General features: G+C 40.5%; 4 protein-coding genes across 4 annotated transcripts; 2 read left to right on the top strand and 2 right to left on the bottom strand.

Moving 5' to 3' along the window:
* Positions 1-361: 361 nt before the first annotated feature.
* Positions 362-6,220, top strand: LOC115044652 (complement C1r-A subcomponent-like). Its single transcript, XM_029503791.1, has 13 exons — positions 362-385; positions 1,387-1,566; positions 1,777-1,960; positions 2,053-2,193; positions 2,683-2,888; positions 3,698-3,845; positions 3,968-4,086; positions 4,181-4,259; positions 4,401-4,535; positions 5,044-5,118; positions 5,229-5,437; positions 5,527-5,741; positions 5,863-6,220. The coding sequence occupies exons 1-13, from the start codon at positions 362-364 to the stop codon at positions 6,218-6,220; spliced, it is 2,073 nt and encodes a 690-aa protein (XP_029359651.1).
* Positions 6,221-7,769: 1,549 nt separating this feature from the next.
* tapbpl (TAP binding protein like) lies at positions 7,770-12,313 on the top strand. Its single transcript, XM_029504064.1, has 8 exons — positions 7,770-8,077; positions 8,908-9,120; positions 9,201-9,470; positions 9,599-9,799; positions 10,388-10,555; positions 10,637-10,737; positions 11,131-11,356; positions 11,654-12,313. The coding sequence occupies exons 1-8, from the start codon at positions 8,026-8,028 to the stop codon at positions 11,719-11,721; spliced, it is 1,299 nt and encodes a 432-aa protein (XP_029359924.1). The 5' UTR covers positions 7,770-8,025; the 3' UTR covers positions 11,722-12,313.
* Positions 12,314-13,454: 1,141 nt separating this feature from the next.
* On the bottom strand, positions 13,455-18,068 carry LOC115044851 (synaptobrevin-like). The gene is made up of 5 exons (XM_029504145.1): positions 18,042-18,068; positions 16,935-17,082; positions 16,407-16,565; positions 15,940-15,991; positions 13,455-15,413 (listed from the first exon to the last, which is right to left on the bottom strand). Coding segments are annotated over exons 1-5 (378 nt in total). The 5' UTR covers positions 18,044-18,068; the 3' UTR covers positions 13,455-15,396.
* Positions 18,069-19,964: 1,896 nt separating this feature from the next.
* mrpl51 (mitochondrial ribosomal protein L51) lies at positions 19,965-21,480 on the bottom strand. The gene is made up of 4 exons (XM_029504142.1): positions 21,321-21,480; positions 21,076-21,171; positions 20,526-20,633; positions 19,965-20,337 (listed from the first exon to the last, which is right to left on the bottom strand). Exons 2-4 carry the CDS (start codon positions 21,164-21,166, stop codon positions 20,141-20,143), a joined length of 396 nt encoding a protein of 131 aa, XP_029360002.1. The 5' UTR covers positions 21,167-21,171; positions 21,321-21,480; the 3' UTR covers positions 19,965-20,140.
* Between the last annotated feature and the right edge of the window lie 3,185 nt (positions 21,481-24,665).

The following is a 24,665-nucleotide window of genomic DNA, read 5'->3' as shown; positions in this document are numbered from 1 at the left end:
TTTTCCATATATTCTCACATACAGCTGTGGATTGCGGGCCCTCCTGATATCCCAGAAGATGGTGTCCTTGATTTGGGGGTCTCAGATAACTCACAAACTTCATATGACGACCAGATCCAGTGTAACTGCAGTTCAAAGTACTATAAAACAGATTAAGATGGTGATTGGAGGAAGGGCTTATCTCTTCAAAATATGGCTCTGCACCTACATATAATAATCGGCAAGTACAGGTTTATTTTGTCTCCATCTTCATACACCCCAAATGCCCTTAAATTATCATTTGACTAAAGCCCCCTGAATAAAGGTGGGTATTGTTTAGAGATCAATATCACATGAATATCAACTAGTTTGTCCTTCAACAATGGAGATGTTCATGATCTCCAATGTATTCTTACTTTGAAGTGCAGTGGATTAAAATAGCAGATTCAAATTGATCTCATGTAATAAGTTACAATCAGATCTGTAAACTTACGCTGGCTTTAGTTGCTCTGGTCTATCGAAGAAATCAGTTTTGACATTCAAAGGTTTTTACTAACTTGCCTGACACTGAAAACAAACAGCCCCATCTGGTGGTGGAATAACGGCTGTGAGCAAAGAGCCAGAGTTGGAAATAACGCTATAAAATATAAGAGCTGGTTAATATCAAATCAAACTCAAAATCAGCCAAGTTCTTCACATTTAAATAATTTTCCCACTGAAAAAGAATATTCATACAACATCTTACAGGAGCGATCATATTCAATACATTTTCCTATTTATCAGTTTCAGGGGAATTATTTCCAGCAAAATTCAAAGTCAATGTTCATTTGGTTTTGCCAAGACAAACAAGATTTGTTCCTGGCATTAACGTAGTGAGTTGCTAAACACTTGAAACAGCAGATTTTGACATTAATGTTTCACTTGAAAGTGAGGCATTTGCTCCTACAGCAGTGGATCAGTTGGCTCAGATATATTTGATCCAGAGATGTGGTGGACCTTCTGTATCATCTGGTAAGGTTTAAAAAATGTTTTTCCCGTTTTTATGTCCTGCCTGAAAGGTTTTTGTCTTCAATTTATTGCTTGTTTACAAAATTCACACCGTATACCAATTAAGGAGCTGACTCTTATATTAATGTGTGTAAACCTTTCTAACCATGACAGATGAGCTGTGCTTATTGGGTTGAGTGAGTCATTATGACAATCAGCCTAGACAATATAATGGGTCCTACACAGCACTATGTGGCTGTGACAGTTGTGTTCATCATGTTAGTGTGTTTGTTCTTTTCTGTTGACATTAACTTTGGACTGGCATTTCAGAGGACCACAGACCGATAAACAGATCGAACTGCTGACTGTATTCATGTATCTTCTAGGTCTCTCTATGTGTCAATGTGTTACTGCTTGCAGAGGCCCAGCTCTGAGCCTCTATTGCATGGGGAGGTCCAGTCCCCCCAGTATCCCCAGCCTTACCCTCCCAACCTGCAGGAGCAGTGGGACCTCAGTGTACCCGAGGGATACCAGATCCGACTCACGTTCACACACCTGGACATTGAAGCTTCTCCAGGCTGCTACCATGACGCCCTTATAGTCAGAGCCACATTCAGCACTTACAGTCTTCCATTAACAACAGTGCTGCTGTGTTAAGTTCTGAGCTCCACACAGCTTTGACAATTTATTTTCTTATGATGTACCACTGACATAACGTGCCAGACGACATAACTAAGTACAACTTGTGGAAAAAATCCTGTACATTTTCTTCATTGTGGTTAAGATTTTATCTTTCATTCAATGCTTCAGGTTCTCTATGATGGAAAAGTCCTGGAAAGGTTTTGTGGCTCTGAGAACTCTGCTGATGGACATCACCCGGGACACCAGCCCATAATTTCTCCTGACAACAGATTCACCCTCATCTTCCAGTCAGATAAGAACAACCCAGAGTGTCACCAGAACGTGGGCTTCTCCGCGCAGTACCAGGCAATAGGTAGCACTTCTTCTTCTGTTGGCCTTTGAATTCATTCGCCTCTTCTGGCTGCTGAAGCATCTCCAACTAACCTGATGTTTTCTCCTCACCAGACATAGATGAGTGCTCTGCCCCTGACCCTGGGGATGGCTCAGGTCCTCTCTGCGATCAGATCTGCCTCAACACCCTTGGCTCGTACCTCTGCTCTTGTCACCACGGTTATGAACTTCGATCAGACCAGCGCACCTGTTTGTGTGAGTATTTGACGGATATATATCTTACACGTATGAGTGCAACAATAATGAGACTTGGTCAGAAAATGAAGGAGCTCTATATCAATCCATGCAACAAGCTGGTGTCTGCTGGGAGAACAACTTCCTATTTCACAAATGCATCATTGAACATTTTTTCTCGTAGTCGGTGACAACAAAAGAATGACAGAAGGATGGGGTTGGAATAGTTGAAGTAGATGTAGCAGCCAACGGCATCAATATTTAATGAGTGTTCTGTGAGAAGTATCAGGATGTCATCTAATATAAACTCTTCAAAAAATAATCACCAAACTAACAAAGCTACTGAAGTAACATATAGCATTGTATTTTTGTGATGTAAGGCCAAACTCTCACCAAAGGTTTTACGGCTGCAGGGCTGAGTGGATGAATAATGATTTTTAATTATGGTACTCTTGTCAAAGCACTTTGGCCTTTTTTGTGAGTTGATGTTTTCCTTTTCTTCCTGCCCAGTATCCTGTCGCAATGTTGTTTTGGATGAACCTGAAGGACATCTGTTCAGTCCAGGATACCCGAACCCTCCACCTCATGCTGTGTCCTGTCAGTACATCATTTCTGTAGAATCTGGTTTCAGCGTTTCGCTCAACTTCTCTGACAAGTTCCACATCGAGAGCGTGGACACTGATGAAGGTCCAAGCTGTCTCCATCACTGGTTGGAGGTAAAAACTTGCACAGGGGTGTCAAACTCAAATACACTGTGGCCTGAAATCAAAAACTGGGTCCAGGTCAAGGGGCCGGAATGGTTCAATATTTATTGAATATTTAATTTTTGAAATGGCAACATGAAGCTTTGCTTAAATATCTGAAATGATCAAAAGTGGTCCAATAGTTATGGCCAGTAAACACAGCAAACACAATAGTATCTTCAGTCATAATATGATTTTCTAAAATAATGTATTTATATTATTTAAAAATTTCTTTATTATTTTGTATATATTCATTTTCAGAATAACACTATTCCCTGTTCCCCAGAAGGGGGAAATATACTAGTTGTGCTTTATGCTTAATTTTAATCCCAAATCCTCTTTAACACAACGACTTGAGCCCACTTCAGGAATGAAGGCTGACAGTTGGGAGGTCTCAGCTGTGTTTTGGCTTTTATGAACGCATTCTGCTGTGATACCAGAATTTACCTACAGCCAATTCTTACTTATGTTCAGATGCCTGTATGTGTCGTGATGTCTCATTTCATAGTGTTGTTTTAACTTGAACTATTTGGGTCCAACCGCATCAGACAAAACCTGTTTGTCTGATGCAGCTGGAACCAGCTCTAATAGACATAAGAAATAACTAAGATATTACCTCAAGGGCAAAAGAAAATTGCACCACAGGCCAGACTTGGCCAGCAGGCCTTGAGTTTGACACTTATGACTCTAAAAGCTTCCACACACCACACGTTATAGAATAAAGAGCAATAGGTGCATTTGTTAAACAGTAACTGAACAGTGATGTACTCCTCTCTTAAAAGGTGACCATTCCTGACAAAGAGCCCATGAAGCTGTGCGGTACAAAGAGTCCAGGTCTGATAGACACTAACTCCAACACAGTGAAGCTGGACTACCACACTGATGATGAAGGGATGAGTAACGGCTGGAGCCTGGATTACAGCACACACAGTGAGGAGGAGAGGGCTGACAGGAGAAATAAGTCAATGAACAACTAAACCGCCTGAAAGCAACTTGTTGGGAAACTATTGGTGTGCTGCTGATGTTCCACGTCTTCTTTTTCACGTTTCCAGGAGTGCGGTGTCCATTCCCTGACAAAGTCGCGAAAGGCAGAGTCACACCGATGCTGACTGAATACTTCTACAGAGACTACATCTTTGTGCGCTGTAACCAAGGATACAAGCTAATGATGGTTAAATGAAAACTTCTTATCACAATGAACAACACTCCTGTTTGTCGTAGGAAGGTACTGATATTTTAACAATTCCCCTTCTTATCTCTTTCAGGATGGCCATGAGATTGAGAGCTTCTCCACGATGTGTCAACACAACGGCCAATGGCACCTCACTCTGCCAGAATGCCACAGTATGTCACCTCTGATCTCAGAAAATCATCCTTTGTAACATGAATGGAAAGTCTGGTACGACTTAACTATAACTAACTCTTGATCATTTGTAATCTATTTGGCTAGAAGAATGTTTATGTCCTTATTTTGTTTTCCTGCAGTAATTGATTGTGGAGAACCTGAACCCTTGCTGAACGGAGGGGTGACTTTCATATCTGGTGTTGAGAATCAGTACCTTTCTGTTGTTCAGTATCATTGTGATGAACCGTTTTACTACCTTCTTGGAGGCTTAAATGGTGAGAGATTAACATGTAGTGTTTTATGGTACAGATGTATGTGACCTCTCTTTCTTTTTGTATGTGAACGCTATTTTTTTTTCTTCAGTATTCTAGTATTGCATGTTAAGTCCAAAGCATCGTGATGGAGTGATTAATTAATGTTAGTAACCTAAAGACATGCACATATGCATTTTATTATAGATTAGCAAAACAACTACAACTACATTCTAATACGTTCTAATATAGACAGCATCTGTAGAGAAAAGGCTGAAATATGCAACAGTTCCTTCACCCTCAAAGAATGAAGAGGAAGCCCATCCCAGCATCACTGATAGAAAAGGTCAGAAGGGTTCATATTTGTTGTCAGTGTCACGTTGCAGTAACACACAATGGAGTAAACTTTACCACCGCAATTAGGCAGTACTGAGACAGACAGTATTTAAGTCTTGATGGCTTGTTTAAAGTTCTTTTAAGGTGAAAGAATCACACAAACCAACACTTGTCATTTCTTCCTGCTCCTCCTCAGTAAGCTTCATCTGTGAAGCAGATAGACAGTGGAGATCCAACCAAGATCCTCTTCTCAGACCGACATGTTTACCAGGTATACCTTTTCTTCCAAAAGAATCCCATGTAAAACCTCAGTCTACATACTGTCAATAACTTGAACATTAAGTCTGTACTTCTCTCAAACTTTGTCTGTATTGCTTACAGTTTGTGGAAGACCAACAAAACACCTCTCGAGCTTTCAGAGGATCATTGGAGGCGATGAAGCTCCAGAACATACCATCCCCTGGCAGGTTCTACTGAGTATAGATGGCGAAAGAGGAGGAGGCATGGTGATCGCAGACCGCTGGATTATGACTGCAGCTCATAATGTAAAAACTCATGAAGGAATTATAGCATCAAATGATACTGTTCGGGTAAGTTGGCCACTGTACTTGTTACCTGTCAACTGCTCCCTACATGTTGTGCACTGGCATGAATTCCCTCCTGTGGTGGTGATTTGCAGATCTACATGGGACTGAATGATGTTAAAGCTTTGAGTGTCCTTCCTGTATATCCTGCTTCAGTCCACGTTCACCCAGAGTACAACAACCCAAACCACCTTAACTTCAACAATGACATTGCCCTGCTCAAACTGCAAGAACCAATCACATTTCAAGCATCCATAATGCCTTTATGTCTGCCAGCAGAGAGTGACACATACGTCCCTGACACAATGGGGTAAAGAAACAACTTTTTTGTGTCAGTAGTTTTTTAAAGGCTTGTCATTCTTGTCCAGCTTCAAGACAGGATACTCAGATTACATTTTTTCCATCATCACTAATTCCTCTCTCTTTTTCAGACTAGTGTCAGGCTTTGGTGTTACGAAAAAAGGCAACCAACAGGTATTAGCAAATAAGCTGAAGTATGTGCAACTCCCTTTGGTGGAGGATGAAACATGCCAGAATTCATTTAAGGATACAGGTCCCTCTATACCAATCCTAACCAGCAATATGTTTTGTGCTGGAATCCCTGAGGGTGGGAAAGACTCCTGCCAAGGTGACAGTGGAAGTGGCTATGTCCTGTATGACAATGGACGCTTCTGGGCTGCTGGGATTGTCAGCTGGGGCGTTGGCTGTGGAAAGAATGGAACATATGGAGTCTATACCAGGGTTGCCAACTACCTGGACTGGATCAAAAAGACCATGCAGGAGAACTGAAATTTACAGTAATTAATTACAGAATATTGTGAAGCTTATGGCAGGACAAAACGAAGTAAAAGAAACACTAAATCATTTTACTCTATATGTGATAATTTCCAGATTCTTTACAGATATTGTTAAAAAAAAGAGAGCTTTGAATTTAATTTAGATTTTTAGATCATTTTTCTCTTAATGACCAATTAGTAAAATGTAAATCCGTAGTTAACATGAAACAGAGTGAATATCATACAGCTTTTTGTGTACGCTGTACAATCTGCTCAGTTTCTTACATGGATCTAATCAGATGGTCATATAGTACCTGTGTGAGTATGTTAACCTGGTTTGGTTTGTTTTAATCCCCTAATGAACATTCCTCTAAAGCAGTGAGGAACAGACTCTGTGTTAGTGTAACCAACTCAAGTGACACTTTAGTCTGTCACATGGAACTGAGATGTGTGTTTCCCATTGGACCCAATATGTTAGAGACACCAACTGTCACAGAAAATCATTACAATTAGGATGAGTAATATTGGAAGACTGATTAGTGGTAGCTCTACATGTTTCAATTAAAGAAAAATGAATACATTAAAAAAAAAATCTACTTTTACTCCACTTCTATTGGAACTATTTCCCCACTCTACATATACACAAAAATGTTGCACACCCATTTTAAGTCTGCCAATGCTATCTCTATAGACAGCCACTTGTTGGAAGCTTTTCTGGTAGCTTGTGTGTAAAATGCAATCCCTGAAAATTGTTTACTGCAGTGGCCAGTGAAAACTAAAATCTTAACACATCAGACAAATAGGCAGCAATAGGTACAATTAAAAAAAAAAAAAAAAAAAAAAAGAACAGTGGGGAAAAAAAAACATTTTTTTTTTTTGATTAATTGTTCTGATTTTGAATCTCCAGTTATTTTCTAAACACACATTTGATTAGACTTGGTCAGGTCAGATGTAGACTGTTAGATGCTGTGGGTGCATTACACCCTGTCTGTACTCAAAAATATTGTTCTGTAATTCTGTGCTCGGCTGACATCAATTCTGGTCTGGTAAAAAGCTGGTTTAACAAGAATTCAAGGAGAAAATAACTCTGTGCTTTAGCTAGAGAAGAGAAATAGATCATTTCTTTCGATGAAATGATAAAATTCAATGTGCAAAAAAAAAGTAGCTTCCAGTAAAAAACACCTCGATCTCCAGCGTTTCTCGGTTAGGAAGCTTCATATTTATCTGGGTTTTTCTTTGACGGATATCTATGGGAACACTGTAAGATGAGCATGACAGTGACATTTTAACAGAATGACAGTAGAGTTTAACAAACTGATTTACTTGTGGCACAGTAGCTTCATATTCACCTCGCACACCATCCATCTCACAGCAAGACGGCAAAGTCTGTGTATTTCGAACAAGTCACATTCAGGTTCTGCATCAATAAGTTATTTATACCCCTGAAGAAACAAAAACTGTAATAACAGGATGTTTTAGAGCCTCCCGTGGTGAACTTTGACCCGCCGCCTGCTGCTCTCTGATTGGACGAGCTCACTTTCACTTTCACTGTCTCTCCGCTACGTCACACGCTGTGGCTCATAGTGTTTACGGTCAGACAACAGTGTAGTTATTACAGTAAAGCTATTTCACGTGAACATTTCTGCAAAAGGACTGCTGGAAAGATTAAAAAAAAAACAACAAAAAAAAAAACACTCTAACGACGGAACGAGCTGCTGAAATCGGTCGCTGAAACCAAAAGCGAAAGTGCTCATGGTGCTATTTCACTCGATCTAGTTGTAATAAGCATCAACTGTTCATAAGAAACGCGGAATTTTCATGATGATAGTCGGAATCATTCTGTTTGGATGCTTCATGTCCTGTGTGTGTGGTAAGAGCAGTGCTTTTTATGACCCAGTTTGTTAACAGTGACAACGCGTTGAGTTGTGTGACTGTCACGGAAAGGACGACACAGTTGTACTTGTATTTAAAACAAACTAAATGTTCATCTGATACTGTTGATGGATCAGTAGCTTCAAATCAACAGCCGATCCTGTTTCATAGCAGCTCAGCTAAAACATCCCAAAATGTGACATTTGTTTAAAATTAGATTTTTAGAGACTGGAGGTTGTATAATGTGTTGCTGCACTGTTCCTCGATTAGATGTTCAAAAATGATGAAATTCATATTGTATAATTTTCTTGAGTTATGCCCTTTAATTTTTATTGATATGTCTAAATAGACAGATAGTTTTGTAACAGTCAGTCCCAGTTGGTCACCTGTCAATGGCTGAACAAACATGTTGGAGGCAGCCTGTGTTCACTAAGCAATGCCAGAGTAACACTTTTTTTTTTTTTTTTATCTGAATCTGCTTTAATCAGTGTTTACAGCAGTAATGAGCTCATGAATGATGACACTGAAGGATCCTAATGGGGACAGTGATCTTCCTCTCCTTCACAATGTCCTTTGGTATTGTTTTGATTGTGCGTTTCAGCAGCAGAAAATTACATATTGTGCATCTAATGACTGGGCTGACCTGAGTTTCAAGAGAGGAGGAAATTATCCTGTAAATCTTTGAAGTAAACAAAATAAACAAAACAATCCCAGAGCTTATCCTTGTGATCCATAACATGTTGCCTTTTAAGTTAAAAAAGACTGAATATGTTTTTATTCCTAAAGATAGGTTCTTAAACTGAGGTCCTTCTCTCTCTTGCTTCTCAGCTGACGGGGCTGCTGATGTGGTTCTGTCCTGTGCGTTTGTTGAGGAGGGAACTGGACTTGGTGGAATCGGGGGCCGTGCTGCCTTCGTACGCACCCCAGCTACTCTTGTCCTCAGAGATGTTGCAGTAGCTTCTGACGAATCCCTTGAAACACTCACTCCATTTGCCCCGCCCTCGATACCTGATCCAGACCTCCTCTTGTTTGAGGCCAAAGGTTTTCCCCGTCCTCTTTGTGTACATTTTGTCGTAGTGCGTAGCTGTCGCTGAACGTCTCCTTTCACTCCTCTGTGACAGTGTCATCAATTGAGATCCCCAACGCAGAGGTGTTGCTCCATGCAGACTGCAATGAGCAGGAGGTGATGTGTGAAATCAGCAGTTACTCTCTTCAGGGATCCCAGGAGAGTTCGGATCCGACTTATTTCATGGTGTCGCTGAGCGTGGACGGAGTTGAGTTCAACGCTGCACTGATTCTGCAGACTTTGAGTGTGGAAAAGGACCCATCGACGCTGGTGCAAAACAAACTGTATCTGCCTCTCAGCAAGTCGGGTACTCTTCTTACTGACGGTGAGATGCAGCATTTAATATCCTCCTTAATTTTTTCATTTCATTTTTCCTAATCTTTGTATTACTAGACAGGCAATAACATACTAAATACTTTGGCACTAACCATGTCTTGGCTTTCTGCTCCTCAGTGATATTCCTGGTGTTTTCCCACATAAAGTCTGTATCTGTGCCTCTGAGAGGCGATGTCCTCCTCAACTGTGGCTTCAGGCAGCATGACACGGCCTTATCGCAGGAAGTGGGCATTGAATGGAGACTTCAGCACAGAGGAAAAGGGAGAAAAGTACTCGAGATGAAGACAAGGTTGGATGATGCCGAACAATTCACAGTGGGTAAGTGTTGTAGGCGGGAAAAAGGGTATGTACATCAGCATTGATGAGGATGGTACATGAAGAACAGTTTGCGCCATTTAAAATGAAAAAAATGGCTGCTCTAGTATTAAAAGGTCCAATTACTATTATTAATAATCAGCCGCTTCTTAGGTGAATGAAGAAAAGAAAACAAGGTCATTAGTCCGAACATATGTCAGCCTCCAACAGTCTTTCCATGTGCCTGTATTTTCAAAACGACAGTCACATTAACTCCTGCAATGAATGTCAAGTTTTTAACCTTTTTATTTATTTATTTTATTTTACATAATGACGGTCAAATTTATGGCTATGCATTTTCACCCTGAAACTGCAGTTGACAGACAAAACACAAAAAACAGGCTCAGACAGCCAGGGATTCATCCACAACATCAGTAAGGGACCAACTTTTGGAGAAAAACAAATCCGAATGACTTTCAGTCAGCACAGTGAGCTACAGTTTCTAGTAGCACAGCCACCAGGACTGTGGACAGCTAACAATAGTCCTGCTGCGCGGCCGTTGCCAACTTTTTGAGCTTGTTTTGTCAGTGCCTTTCTCATGTTATTTTTCAGTGCATGGAGAAAGGAGGGCCTCGAGCATGGATGCCTCCCTGGTCGTCGGTGATGGTAACGCCTCTTTGACGCTGAACAAGCTGAAGGTTTTGGATGAGGGGACCTACATCTGCACCGTCAGTTTAGGCCTTTTCCACGCTCAGCAGGTCATTCAACTCCATATTAAGCGTAAGTGCCTAATAATCTCCATCAATCAGATGCCTTCATGGCCCGTCTCTCAATTCTTCCTCCGTTTTTCTGTGTTTTCAGAGCCGCCCCATGTTTCCCTCTCAGAGGAGAAGTTGATTTTGAAGAAATCACCAAAGACACTGAGTTGCCACAGTAGTAAATACTACCCACTGGATGCTCAGGTCTCTACCAATGTTTTTAGATGTAGTGTCATACACGATTTCTTTCCTGGCACTGAAGACATAAAAGGAAGCTTTGGAAGTCTATATCATGAATTTTTAGGTGGCATCACACAGTCTAAATAGATCATAAATGCTGAGAAACCTTGCTGACAGTACTTAATAGGAATAAACTAAAGAATCTGTGAAGAGTTTATTTGATTTGTGTTATTGTGACCAAAACGGACTACAACAGACTTCCTCAGTCTTTCATAGATAAAGCTCAAAGTAGTAGTATTTCATCTCTAGATTAGTTGTCCTGATCTAGAGAGAAGATAACTCACTGTTGTTGTTTTTTTTTTTGTTTTTTTTTTGACTTTACGTCTCATAACCTCCTGTTGTTTTTCTGCCCTTTAGATGGACTGGTTATTTCTCGCTCCTACAGACACAGAGCCTTCGGTCTATCCTGATCAGGGCTCTCTGACGAGCCATCGACAGCATGGCGATGGGACGTACTCCTTGTCATCTCACCTCACGGTACCGCCCAGTGTCTCCGCGGGCACCAAAATCATCTGCAGGGTTTCTCACCCAGCCCAGGATGCTCCTCTCTCTGTCAGTGCTGTGGTAGAAACAGCACAGCCAGGTAATGAGTTATGAGCAGCTGTATTTTCATCTGTATTTATGTGTTTATACGAATTGTTTGGTATTTCGCTTTTACTCTCTGAGAGTCAGATGAGATGTTTGATACCACCTGCATGACTGATAAATAGGCTACGAGGCTAGAAGGCAGTTATCAACTTTAGCTTGTTAGTTAGCTAACTTTATCAACTTAGCATAAAAACTGGAAACATAAAGGTGCTGTTAGTGTACCTGTGTACAACAGTAAAATGGTGAAATGTTAATAAACCCCTAACTGCTCTCTCTGTCTCTCACTCTCCAGATTCCTATTGGTGGGTTCTGGGTTTCCTGATCATCACTGTACTTTTCTTCCACCAGGTTATGAGATAAGTCAGAATGATATATTTCAGTAGATGATGTTGACTTGAAATTGAACCCACAGACACTTTGTGGCATTTCTGACTTTTTTGAATAGAGAGGAGGGTCAAATGTTTAAATCATCCCCCACAATAATGAAGAACTCTGCCCCAGCGACAGCCAGTGAGAGAGCCATCAGGTTTCCCAGGTGGCCACGAAAATCCCACATCCCATCATGAACCCGATATCTCGGTATTGCTCACAGGAAATTCCTTCAAATTTGACACAAACATCGAGCTGAGGTGGAGGATAAATTGATTAAGTTTTGATGGGAAAAGGTCAAGGTCAGTTGACCTCACGAAAACAGAATTTTGTCCTGTAACTAATCACATTTGTGCTGTTATTTCAAAAACACCTCAAAGGATGGTTATCATTCAAATCAAGAAACAACCTTAAAATCCCAATTTGCACTAGAATATCCGGCTATCGTGCAGTGCAGAGTGAAACACCCAGCTGTATGAATAAGTAAGCAGATTTGAGAAATGAGGCCATCTCTGTGTTGGTTTGGTCCAGAGTTAGACGGTCCACCGGCACTACAGTGCACAAATGGACACACACACACACACACACACACACACAAAAAAAAGTCCATATCGATTAGATCAGTCCCGTCAGTTCTCTGCGTACCCAGGTTAGTACCAGAGCTCTGATATCACAGCCTTCTTTGTCTGTTAGAAAGATAAGTTACAGTTTTAAAAAAATATATTGTCTGCTTTAAATTATTACAAATTTTGTTAAAACTGGTTATCTTTACTTCCACTGAACCCCAAAATACAAATTTGTGTTAGGTCTAGTTGTTTTATGTGTTTGCTTGATGTAGTTTTTGCTGCATGTTGTTCGTCGTACTCGCAATGACACACAGTCGCAGCAAGTAAATTTTGTGCATTTCTGCAAAACCTGCAAAATACCCGATGGGCTCTACTTATCAGCAAGACAAAGTAGTGTACACAACTGCTGTACGTACACACAGCACACTGCAGGGACCAGGTCTCTCAACAGTCAGTGCAGTTATGTTATTTATGATGCACTATGCTGTGTTTATTATCAGAGAGCTCTCCGTAAGAAGAGCAACTTGAAGTGAACTCCATTTGTGTCATTTGTTTTGTGGTGCAGTTGTTCTGGTCCAAGCTGGATTAAGCTGTGAAGCTTTGAATTGATTGTATTCTGACTCTTCATGTGCACTTTGGATGATTTGTGTTTCATTACTCTTAGACAAACAGCTTTTTTTGCTTTGTGTGTTTCTACTGTGGACTCTTCAGTGCTGGTTAAAGAGGTGATTGATCTGCCGTCAGAGCTCTGCTTTTTTAACGCTGATGACACTCAGATTGTTACGAATATTTAGAATATCTGCTGTGGTCATCCTATTTGGTTCTCACTGGGACTAATTTAATCTGAATTTGTGTTTCAAACGCTTAGAGGTTATTTTGTGTGTTTTATTTGCTGCTGCTGTAATTGTTTTGTAAATTTCTTTTCAAAATGAAGAATATTAAGTTCCAGCTAATTTTTTAAGTATTTAATATGATCAATATTTGTACATTTATTATTTTGCAACAGTTAAAAACCATGTTGTAGAAAAACCAGGTTTGTGTCTGGCAAGATTTCAGTAATAAACAGAATTAGCGTTTTTACCATAAGCTCTAAAACATAACCAAGGTCAGCCGTCAGTTCTATTGATGATTTCTTTATTGGCATCAGCAAAAGTGGTAAGCATGCACAAATCCAGTTGAATCTCTTACTGCAGTTTCAGGCTGGAAATCACAGATTCACATTTCTCATTGTAGTAATTACCTGATAATATTGTTACACAATATCATCGGATAATTTTGGCTGATCGCTACAATTATGCATAAATGCAATTTGCACATAAGAGTGTTTACATCTGCACAATTTTATCAACTCTCCAAATCAGTCTAAATAAATGGTAAATGAACTTTTCTTTTATATCCAGCATCCCTCACAAAACCTGAAAGAACTTATTAACACATTTTCAGGAGCATTGTCCAACAGATGTGTACTATGTTTCTACTCATTCAATACTACATGTTTTTAACAGTTGTATGCATTTTCTGAATATTACTTTTCTCTCAAACACAAATGAATTAAAAATTTTGGCAGACTCTTGAGCATCATTGCATTGCTTAAGCAGAAGTTATCAGATCAGAAAGACAATATACATAGGTCCTTAAAACCACTAACAAAAGAAAATGTACAATCGGCAGTTAGTTTCAGAAATGGCAGATACATAGGTCACACAAATAGGCAAAACTATGGACACCGTTTGCCATGCAAGTTTGAAACAAACACCTCATTTGGCTATTATTGTACTGCAGGTGATATTTGAGTCTGTTTTCATGTGAGTGAGAGTGGAGCGGCAGGGCCCGGTGGCTCTGAGTTTCCAAATCGAGTCTTTTCTCCCACATTCCTGGTTTTCTGGAGATCTGGTCAACTTAAACAACAATCAAACACTAAAGCCAGCACAACTCTCAAAACAATTGGACGTTAGTACCTGTATGAAATGTGATGCTACACATTCATCTGTCTATGGCTGTGACTCTGTCCAAGTCAGAGTTGAGTGACCTTCCTGTGGGTCGGACCCGTCAGTTCATGAGTACAGGAGATTGTCTGTTAGTGGCTGTTTCTCTGTTTGCCTCTGCTGTGCATATTACAATGCCAGGAAGGATAACAGTATGACTATGGCACCACTTGTGGTGCAAAAACCGCAGTACAAATGGAGCATAGTTATGGATGTACTTGATCAATAATTACTATCAGTCCAGAATTATGTTTCATTTATTTCTACAGAATATGCTTTAATGCTTACTACCTCTCCCTTAATCACTCTTCCCTTTACATAAACTCTCAGTCTTGTTCCTTGTTTCACCTTTTTCTTGTCATCACTGAAGATTACAGAAATAAAGTTAGGCAGGAAAGGAAAAAAAACGTCACCAATAAAAGCCTATCAGCTAAAACTTGAGGGAGGGGGGGCTATAAGCTACAGTGCTTTGGATCACAAATACACACGCGCATACAACAAAAATCATCATAATCTTAGTCTAACATGACCTTGTTTTAGTAAGCAGCAATGATGGCAGCAGTGAAGTGTGTTAATTGGGATGTCAGCATCAATTTACAAATGTTGGACTCAAAAAAAGGTAACATGAACAAGCTTTGGTGTAACGGGGGGGGAAGGACCGCAAACGCTTTGTTTCAATCTCCCTGCACGCATCCACCTTCTGCACATGGTACGTTTCCTCCCCACAGCTCCGTTCAGTTGGCTTAGCCCTGTGTGTTCCCGCGTCACAAAGACTTTCTCTCTCCCTCCTTCCCATTCTTTCAACCTCTTTACTCTGCCTGCCGCGACCTTCAATAATACATCAGGTGCAAAGACAGGAGCGAGTGAGTGAGACTTCACGCCAAAACAGTGGAAGAAAGCAGTAAAGAGGGAAAGGGGGGGGGGGGGGGGGCGACAAAGAAATACAGAGACACCTATAAAACACTACTGTCTGTATGTGTAAGTGCAAGATGGTTTGATGGAAGACTGTGTGAAGAGAGGGAGGAGAAGGGGAGGAGGGGTGCTTTTTTTTTTTTTTCTCTCTTCCCTCTCATGTCATTCTCAAGTCCGTATCCATGTGTACTGATGGGCTGAACTCAGTAGAAGAAATACACTGTGAATGCAGGACAGAGAAAGTTGTTAGTCTAATGACTCCAGTAAACTTAAAACAGAACAGAACTTCTCTCTCTTATGTAGTATTTATGTTTTTTTTTTATTGATTAATGATTGATTAATACTCTAATAAAAAGTCATAACTATTTGCCAATGCAGGCTAAATGCGGGCTTGCTAGGCAAGAAATTAAAAATAATATGCTCTTGTTGTCTTTTACCTGACATCATCATTAAACAAAACCAGAAGAACAATCTCTCTCTCTCTCTCAGAGTATTATAGTTTCCTGCAAAATTAATAGTACTGTGTACACACACCAACACTAAACTGAGATTTAAATCTAACATGAAGCAAATTGTCATTTAAACTTCTGCCATATCAAAATGACCTTCATCTCTATACATATGAATTAACTGTTGGAGGGGAGAGCCAACATGTAGTGCACATCTACAAAAATATATGTTATTTGTCAGGGAACCTATACATGAACCAATAAATCTTTCTATCAGGATGAAAATCTTCTACTTACAGAATATTATTCCAACCACAATCACGCCAATGATGCCCATCATGATCATCATCTGAAAAATTACACATTTACATTTAGAAACTTACAGTAGGACACAGCAGATTGTTTGCACTTGTTGTGTTTCAGTTTAGTTCACATCTCTTTAGTGAAAATGTTTTTTCACCACAGCATATGCTGCGTCCTCCACAGTGGCACATTAACAGATCAGTGTGTGGAGAGCAGGATAAGAGCGTCCCCACAACAAGCTGTGTTCACCTCAGTGCACCTCAACTTGAACAGCTGTTTAATGCCATACCAAATAAGAGCCGAGGAATCACGCTTAATTTATATCCTCCATTAGCTCTGCTATATTCATGCTGTGTGTCTATGCACCACGCCACATACTGTACCAACAGACATATTGTTAATGTATTATGAGCTTCTTTCAGCGACGGCACTGTTAAATGGACCTACAATAACGTGCTCACCTTGCAGTTCTTCCACCAGTACTTGTTCTTTAGCTTGGCTGCGCAGCTTTCAAACTGGGAGGCTCCGGCCTGGAGAGCGTCTGCTCTGTCATCCAGCTCTGAGAGCTTCTGGTCCCTTTCCAAAACCTTGTCCACATTCACCCGCATGATATCCACCACCTGGCCCACAGCGGTGGAGATGAGAAAGCATTTGGCAGTGTTGTGGATTGGAGATGAATTGGACGACAAGCATAGTTAAAGGAGAGCAGCACAGGGGACAGAGGCCTTTCAGCAGATATATATCTCAATTATTAATAAACATGTAGTTGCAATACTTTTGCAAATTACAGCTGATACCAATACGTATTAATTCTCTCCATAGAATGATCCACAAAGCGTTTTAATGTTTCCCAGAAAGAAGACTTTTCCTATAAAGTCCAGATGTCTCCTGATTAAGCCACTGATGAGGTTCCTCAGCTCTAACATTCACTGACGACATGCAAAATCAAATTGCAGTCCAGATTATTAGTCTGGTCCAGTCCAGCTCACCTCCTCAACTTGGGCCTGTGTCTGCTGTAGCCTGCGGTTGCTGGTGGTGTTGGGTGGGGCTGGGGGTTGGCCACCTGGGGCTCCATCTGCACCGGGGGCTCCTGGAGCACCAGGGGGTCCAGCTGGGGGGGCGGCATCTGGAGCAGACCTGAGGAAAAGCACGAGGAAGCAACATCTTAGTACATATTCGATATTCTGATGTCATAACTTCACCTCATCCTAAAAAGAAAATTCTTAATCGTCTGAAACTGAAATAAATGTTTTGAGGACAGAGGAGGGATGAAGCCACTTTGGGGAAATCCGTCAAAGAGCAAGAGAGGAAAGGCACACGGTGAAGACAGAGGGGTGTAGGTGTAGGATGAGGAGAGCAGGACAGAAGTATAGAAGGAGACGATAAACAGGAAAGACTGTTTGAAGGTGATATTAAAGAATGGAATGGATTTTTAAAGAGATGCACTTGAAATGTAGAAAATACAGGACAGATGTACATGAAGGGAAAAGTTCAAGAGGGAGAAGATTTGGGAGAAGAGAGGGGAGGGTGAGGATGTCTTGTGACGGATTAAAAACTGAGGCTGGAAAGTGACGTGCAGAAAAGAGGAAAGGGTTAATCCAGCAGGGCAGCAGAGGGGAGAGGGATGAGACCAGGAGGTGTAAAACTGGGCAAACAAGCCTCTGACTCAGCGACAGGACAGCTTCATGCCGAAGACCAAAATATAAGCGCATTTTGCAGACAAGCAAAAATAAATAAATTAATTAATCCTAATCCTTGATGTTTAAGAAGGCATTGACTCCAAAGTACATAAAATCTTGTAACCCACAACATAAGATGAAATAAACTCAGTTTCTACAAATACGTGGTGTTAAATGATATCGGAAACTCTGTCCACTGCTTCAGAGTGACATCAGACAAACCATGAATGCATAATTTACTCATGCTGTGACGGAAATTTTCACTTGCGTCAGCAAAATCAGTCAAGATGAAATGAATCAGTGCAACAAACGCATCAGTGGGAAACATACACGGAAATAAACAGATTTGCCGCAGCAGGTATTTCAGTGCTGTGATGTGCGAAAATAGCGCAGCAGAAAAGCCGCATTAATACTCACATCTTCTCTGCAGCTGTTTGAACCGGAGGAGGGGTGAAGGGCTGGGAGGCAGGAGAGGGTGTGAAGTACAACAACAACAACAAAAAAAAAAAAGCTACACACACACGCTAAACTGCACGATCACAGAAAAAGTGGGACGATGACGTTTAAGCAGCTGTCCAAAAATGTTCAGAGAGCAAAGTGGACCAAAGTGGCGCTGACAGTCGGCAGGTCTTGGTGCAGTGGAGCGGATCTTCTGCCGCAATAGTGACACACGGCCGTGCTGCTAATTCACCGTGCTGCTGGATTATAATCCATTGAAGGCAGATCCGGGCTCCGCATCCAGCTCCGACTGACGCTGAGTCCTTTTAGAGCCGCTGCCGGAGCCGCACAGGCTGCACTGATTGGCTGCTGCTTCACTGGCCTCTTCTGAGAGCCGCTGGCAAATGAGAGCTATTTCAAAATTAAGAAAAAAAAAAAAAGTCCAGTCATGGAAATTCAGTTAATATCTTTAGCTCCCTCCTCTCTCTCTCTCTCTCTCCCAGTCTTGACGTGCGTTTTGTGGGATGTGCGTGAGTTCGGTCCGTGAAAAGTGTTACGGCACTGTAGGCTACTGCAATAATGCGTCTCTCCTCCTGCTTTCTCCACTTGGACTCGTAACGACAGTGCGGTACCCCCCCCCCTTCCTCCTCCTCCCCCCCCCCCCTCGCACTTTGCAGTACTGCAGCTCTGTGTCGGATGGGGCAGGACGACACTGCGGTACAGAGGATGCCTACAGAGTGTTGACTCGACTGTTTCCTCCCTGGCCTGGGATTCTCCCTCCTCCTCCTGCTGCTGCTGCTCCTCAGTCACGTTTCATTCTTACAGGAGTTTCTGCCTCTGACAGCCTGCAGCCTGTTCTCAGTTCCCATTTTGATTCTCAACGGCCTGCACGTTTAAAGGAAGCGAGAGGAGTCACTGAGAACAGATTTAGGTCCTGGGACAAGATGGCCAGTGGAGGGATGAGAATACAGCACAGATGCACTTTGTGGCCATAAGTATGCGGACATCTCTGGTAAGGGCTTTTTCAGGCCCACTAGGTTCATTCAGAATGAAGCACGATACTCCAGTTTACAATTTTTGAATCGATGCCCCTCAAACCCTTCTATTATTTCACAAAAAAACTGCAATATGTTAATTCGATATTTTAATAACCAAAAAAAAAAAAAAGATAGATTTTTTTAGTTACCAGACATGCAGTACTGCCTTTTTGGGTTTGTCATTTTTTCTTATGTTTGTTGTCATAACGCCAAAAGAAGATACTTTGTAACTTGCTAATGAAACCGATTTGTAAAAGTCACAAAAATAAGCATTATTTGTGACATCTAAAGGCCTTTAATTCCCTATGGATGTAAGACCTCATCAAATTCTTCCTCATTGTGATAAATGTTAAGTGTCAATAATTGTTAATGATCTTATTTAACATTGTAAAATGCCTTGAGACAAGATATGTTATAACACATAAGTATCACTCTTTCCATGTCAATAATACTACCCATATGAAACCTGAGAAAGAAATTAAAAATGATGGTGAGGAATAGTACAATCTCGGCCCGGTCAAAGACCTGCAGAATGAATACCGACTGGAACTGTGACCTTACCACCCATCATCAGTGTCTGGCTTCACTGGTGCTCTGAAGGCTGACTGGGAGCAAACTTCTGCAGACAGCATCTACAGTCTTGTTGAAAATCTTCCCAGAAGAACAGATGCTGTTATTGTAACATATTGGTTTGCATATTTTTGAAAAGACTTAAATAATCATGCACAGTGTGGATGTCTGGACTCTTTCAGCTAGGCAGCAAAAGAAATGGTCAAACTGATTTTAGACCAAGCCTAAACATAAACCCTTGCACAGATTTTTCATAAAAAAAAAAAAAAAAAAAAAAAAAAACATCACAAAAATATCTTTTTTTTTTTAATGAAAGCTCGAGAAGTTAACATTGGCTAGAAGGAGAGTTGTATGCACATAATTTAGAAAAATGACAATATACAGCCGATTGATAGCATGAAATGTCACTACTTGAATCCAACAGTTCTTATTGGCTGCTACGATATATGTGTTGGTGTGGTTTGCTTTATATTAGCGATGCTTGCCAGTGCGGTTGAAGCGTCTGTAAAGGAACTTAATCCTCTTCTCCATGTTGTGTTTTTCTAGAGTCATCATTCTGTCTCCCACCATCCTCTTCTTGCGAATTAGACGCTGGAGTTCATTACCTTTGAAACCCTTCAACCAGCAGGGGGCCACAATGAGGTCTTTGGGGTGAGCTTTAAAATCTCCTGCAGACAAAAAAAAAACCCAAAAAAACAGTCGAATCAAAAGCATGACCTAGCGTAAGACTTTGATTTTCTTTAGAGTAAAATCAAGTTTATAAATAGTTGAAGCCACAGTTCAAGGTGCATCCTAAAAGTTTTATATCACAACTCAAACAGTCTCTGAAAAGCCCTAAGAGGTGCAGGACACTTACCTAATATGCCTATGTTATCATAAACTCCAAACATACTCCTCTTCTCTGTCCACCGGTCCACCTTCTTCAGTTCCGGGATGGCATGCATCCTGATCTGGCAGCATGAACCTAGAAGCAACATATTATTTCAAGTGAGCATTAAGTCTTATATGTCAATATATGTTATTGAAAAGAAGACAAAAATTACAAGTGTTTTCTGGTTCTTTACTGTAGTATTTGTTATTCTCCTATTATACCAAATCCATCAAGCTGAGCATTTCCTTATGTTCATTTTACTTCATTTTTCTATCCCCATTTCACTGCACGTTTCACAGCTTCCTTGGTTTCATATTTCAATATTAAAATATAACAATTAGCTCAATAAATGAGTTTGAAATATGATAAATCATAATAAAAGACGTTTCTTGTTCTTTCCCCCACCAACTCCTAATTAATCCTGTGATCTTTCACAGAGGTTTAAATAAGACAAAACTGGCACTAACCCCACATACCTGACGTCAGTGTCATGAGAAACACGCTGGTTAAAGCTTGACTTCGGTATCAGGCTCACCTGTAGAAAAGGTCCTGGCTGTGTGCAGCAGAGTCCCGGCAGACTGACAGAGAGACGACCCGGTCCTCAGCAAACCCGCCAGGACAGACATGTCTCCTACAGTGATGTGAACAGCACAGTCCAGTTCACCTAACACGTTATTTCACCCGTACTGACGGTGGTTCATGTTTGCTAGTTTAACTTATCATTGACCCTTAGCATTAGCATTAGCCTCAATGAACACTCTCCATCATTATGAACATTACCTTTTTGTTTACCACAAACCAAAAACTTTGCGCCAGCTAGCTCCTTTTCTTTCACACGGACGGGGCATACACTGAAGCTGTAATTAAAATGTAACACTTCTAACTAAACGTTATCACATCTTCGACATGCTGCCAGCGGCCGCCTCCATCTTACTCTGTATCCCACAATGCACCGCGCCGATACCGCGCTGTTACTAGAACAGCGCAAACACAATCGTTCTTTTTTTATGGGTGTCGGGCTTTTCTGTTGCGTTTGAACCCGCCAGAGGGAAGCAGAGACACCTGAGCGACAAACTCAGAGGACACTCAGCAGGTAGACATTTAGACATGTACACAATAAACTAGCTGCACGATCCACCCACCCAATGATCGATTTAGACAATGAGGCTGTGGTGCTTACACGAAGAGGTTATTCAATTATATTCCAATAACACTTACATCAGTGGGCTTTGGCTAAAACAACCGACAGCCCCCGTGCAATCCAGTGCGATGAATGATTCAATACTTTATTGTTGCCATTTACTTTGGTACAAACGTACAAGTGCATTGGAAAACTTGTGCAGAGCTCTTCGACATGAAGGGCAAGAAATAGGTTCACATTTGGCTTTAACATATTCCAAGCTTATAAGATAACATACAAAAACATGCAAGTGTAACAGTGTATTTAAAGGATGACTTCATTGCTAATGGGTTAGGTCTTGTAGCTTCAATATCAGCTTTTGAAAAACATGAAAAAAAAAAAAAGTAGAACACCATCGTTACTTTTATGTGATATTTCTCAACTTAAGCAGAGATCCCCTTCACACACACACGTACACTCACAGACGCACACACAGAGACACATACCGACAAACTGATACTTTCAGTTTTACTGTTGTAATAAACTGGATGGAATATTTTGTCATTTTCTTTGAAACAAATGCAGCAAATGTAATCTGTGTCTTTATTACAATCTATTGAAGACATCAGCGAGTGTGGAAATTTAAACCAGACAACTCATTATTAAACATTAGATTCCATTCCACTTTGACAGAAAAGTTGAGTGTCTGACTGTAAGTCTGCTGTACGAGTCTGTACCAATAATTTGAACAAAGTTCTTGTACACCGACAAAACCCTGTGTATAGGCTTTAAAAAAGTCATACAGATCAGTCAACAAAAAAATCACAGAATAAATGCATGAGAGAAGAAAGACTTAAAAGGATTTTTTCTAGTTTTAGCCCTTTATATCTCCTGAAGTTATAAAAAAAAAAAGATGGTGTATTTTTCTCACAAGGCCTTTGCATATTCTAGAAGACATGATTATTGTGCACTTATTTATCACATCTCACATTCACACAGCTGAGCTCTCGCATCTCATCTTCTACGCTGAACAAAATGCTGACATAAGAAATTTTTCAAATTTTCACCGCAGAGCTGCATTTTTCTCATCTATGTTCAACTTCCTCTGCCAGTAAAACTCAGTGGAACATTGTATCATCACCTACTAAAACCCGCAGTCATATAATCGGTTATTGAAAATCTAGTGCATCATTATTTCTAAGTCAAGTCTTTTATTACTTATTGAGGGCTTGAGATGATTTTAAATCAGAAAACTAACCAAAATGCGAATTATTTAGTGAGAATCTGCCACAGGAACAAACTACTCACTTGCTGAATTTCTACAGAAGTAATGTGATTCAATTATTTTCCAAGATCACCCTTATTAACATAATGATGTGCATTTTTCATGCCGAATGCTCAATTGTTTCCATCTGAGGGGCATGTTCCTTTGCAGTCCCTTCAGCTCATATTCAGATGCAGTGGTGGTGACTAAGCATCAGCTGTTGGAAAGACCACTGTGATTGATACACAAATGCCCCCCTGAGAGTCACTGACACCAATTTGAACATATCCTGTTTTGTTTTTTTTTTTTTTTTTTTTTTTTTTTTTTGGTGATACAAGACCAAACCAAAGCAAAACAAATGTGACATCAATTTGAATGTGAAGGTTGAAAGTGTTTTTGATGTGAGGAGGATGTGTGGATGGAAGGGTGGAGGACATGAAAAGATTTAACTTCTACTATCACTCACCCAACAGTCACGTGGCGTCTACCAAGGAAAAAATCGCCACAAGCTGCAGAAAAACAACTCTGAGCTTTCACCCACACGCACTCTCAGATGTATTTATCCATCTGTGTCACTTTCTCTTTGTCTATGCAGTTTCTCAGGATGGATGGATGGATAGATGATTTGATATGATCACAACTGTGTTTACTATGATACTGAATCATATTCATGTACCTTAATATGAAAATATTTTCTTGCACTTGTCTCTATAGCATGTTGTAAACTGCCAGTTGCTGTGTTCATTTAAGAGCAGCAGCAGGTGTAAGACAAGCTTGAAAACGATGTATTTACAAGAAATTAACAAATAATTGCCAAAGCAACAATTTGTCTTTTTTAATAATTGACTAAATGATTAAATAGGAAAAGAAAACAGAAGTTTAGCAGCCGATCTATTTCACCTGAAAGGAGCTCATTCACCAGAGCGTATTTGGTGAGACCAGATTAGGGTACAGATTTGTAGTTACATTTTAACACGAGAAGACAAAGCGGAGGCTCAGTTTCTTACTTTCTGCTTTGGGCTGGATCACTTGATATGAGCCTATAAAGCTCCTTAATTGTCCCACACAGCAAAGAAACATTTGTATCAGGTTCCTGAAAGAAACCAAGAACTCACACAAAATTTTGCAGCACAATATTACATGCCTATGTCGATATACATATTCATGACAAATTTAGTTAGGAGTGAAGATTTTCAGTCAGGTTCTTTGAGAAAATTAGATCTGTGGAAACAGGACTTCGTTGTAGAATCTAAAAAAAATAAATAAAAATGTACTATTAAAATGTAATTCTGTTTCAAGGCTCAGTAAAAGGACAAAGTACGTCAAAAGGACATTTCTCATTCGGCGTCCATCAATGTTACCGTATTAATAACGAATCGCTTGTGTTAAGCAAATGCTTCACTGGAAGCGTGGGCCCGTTTCAACTGCTACAATTGACGACAAGGAAAAACAGTCACACAAAAATGGAGATGATGATTCACTTTCATGAATATCCATTAGAACAAACTGCCATGCCTCTCAATGGCCCAGTTCTCATACTGGTGGTGCTGAGGATGTTGACGCTGATGCTGGGAGCTGTGCGTTAACTTCTGCTTGTAAACACAAATGACTGGCAGCGACAGAGGAAAAACACAGTGGTTTTTAGTGCTGCAGGTTTACAATCTCAGTTTCAAAGCAGCAGGCTTCCGTGAATGATAGTGAAGATGTTTGTGAATGACGCTGAAGATGTTTGTGAATGACG

The sequence above is a fragment of the Echeneis naucrates genome, chromosome 6 (assembly GCF_900963305.1).
Source record: "Echeneis naucrates chromosome 6, fEcheNa1.1, whole genome shotgun sequence".
NCBI lineage: Eukaryota > Metazoa > Chordata > Actinopteri > Carangiformes > Echeneidae > Echeneis > Echeneis naucrates.
The sequence above is the reverse complement of the archived record's forward strand: the minus strand, read 5'-3'. Positions and strand labels throughout refer to the sequence as shown.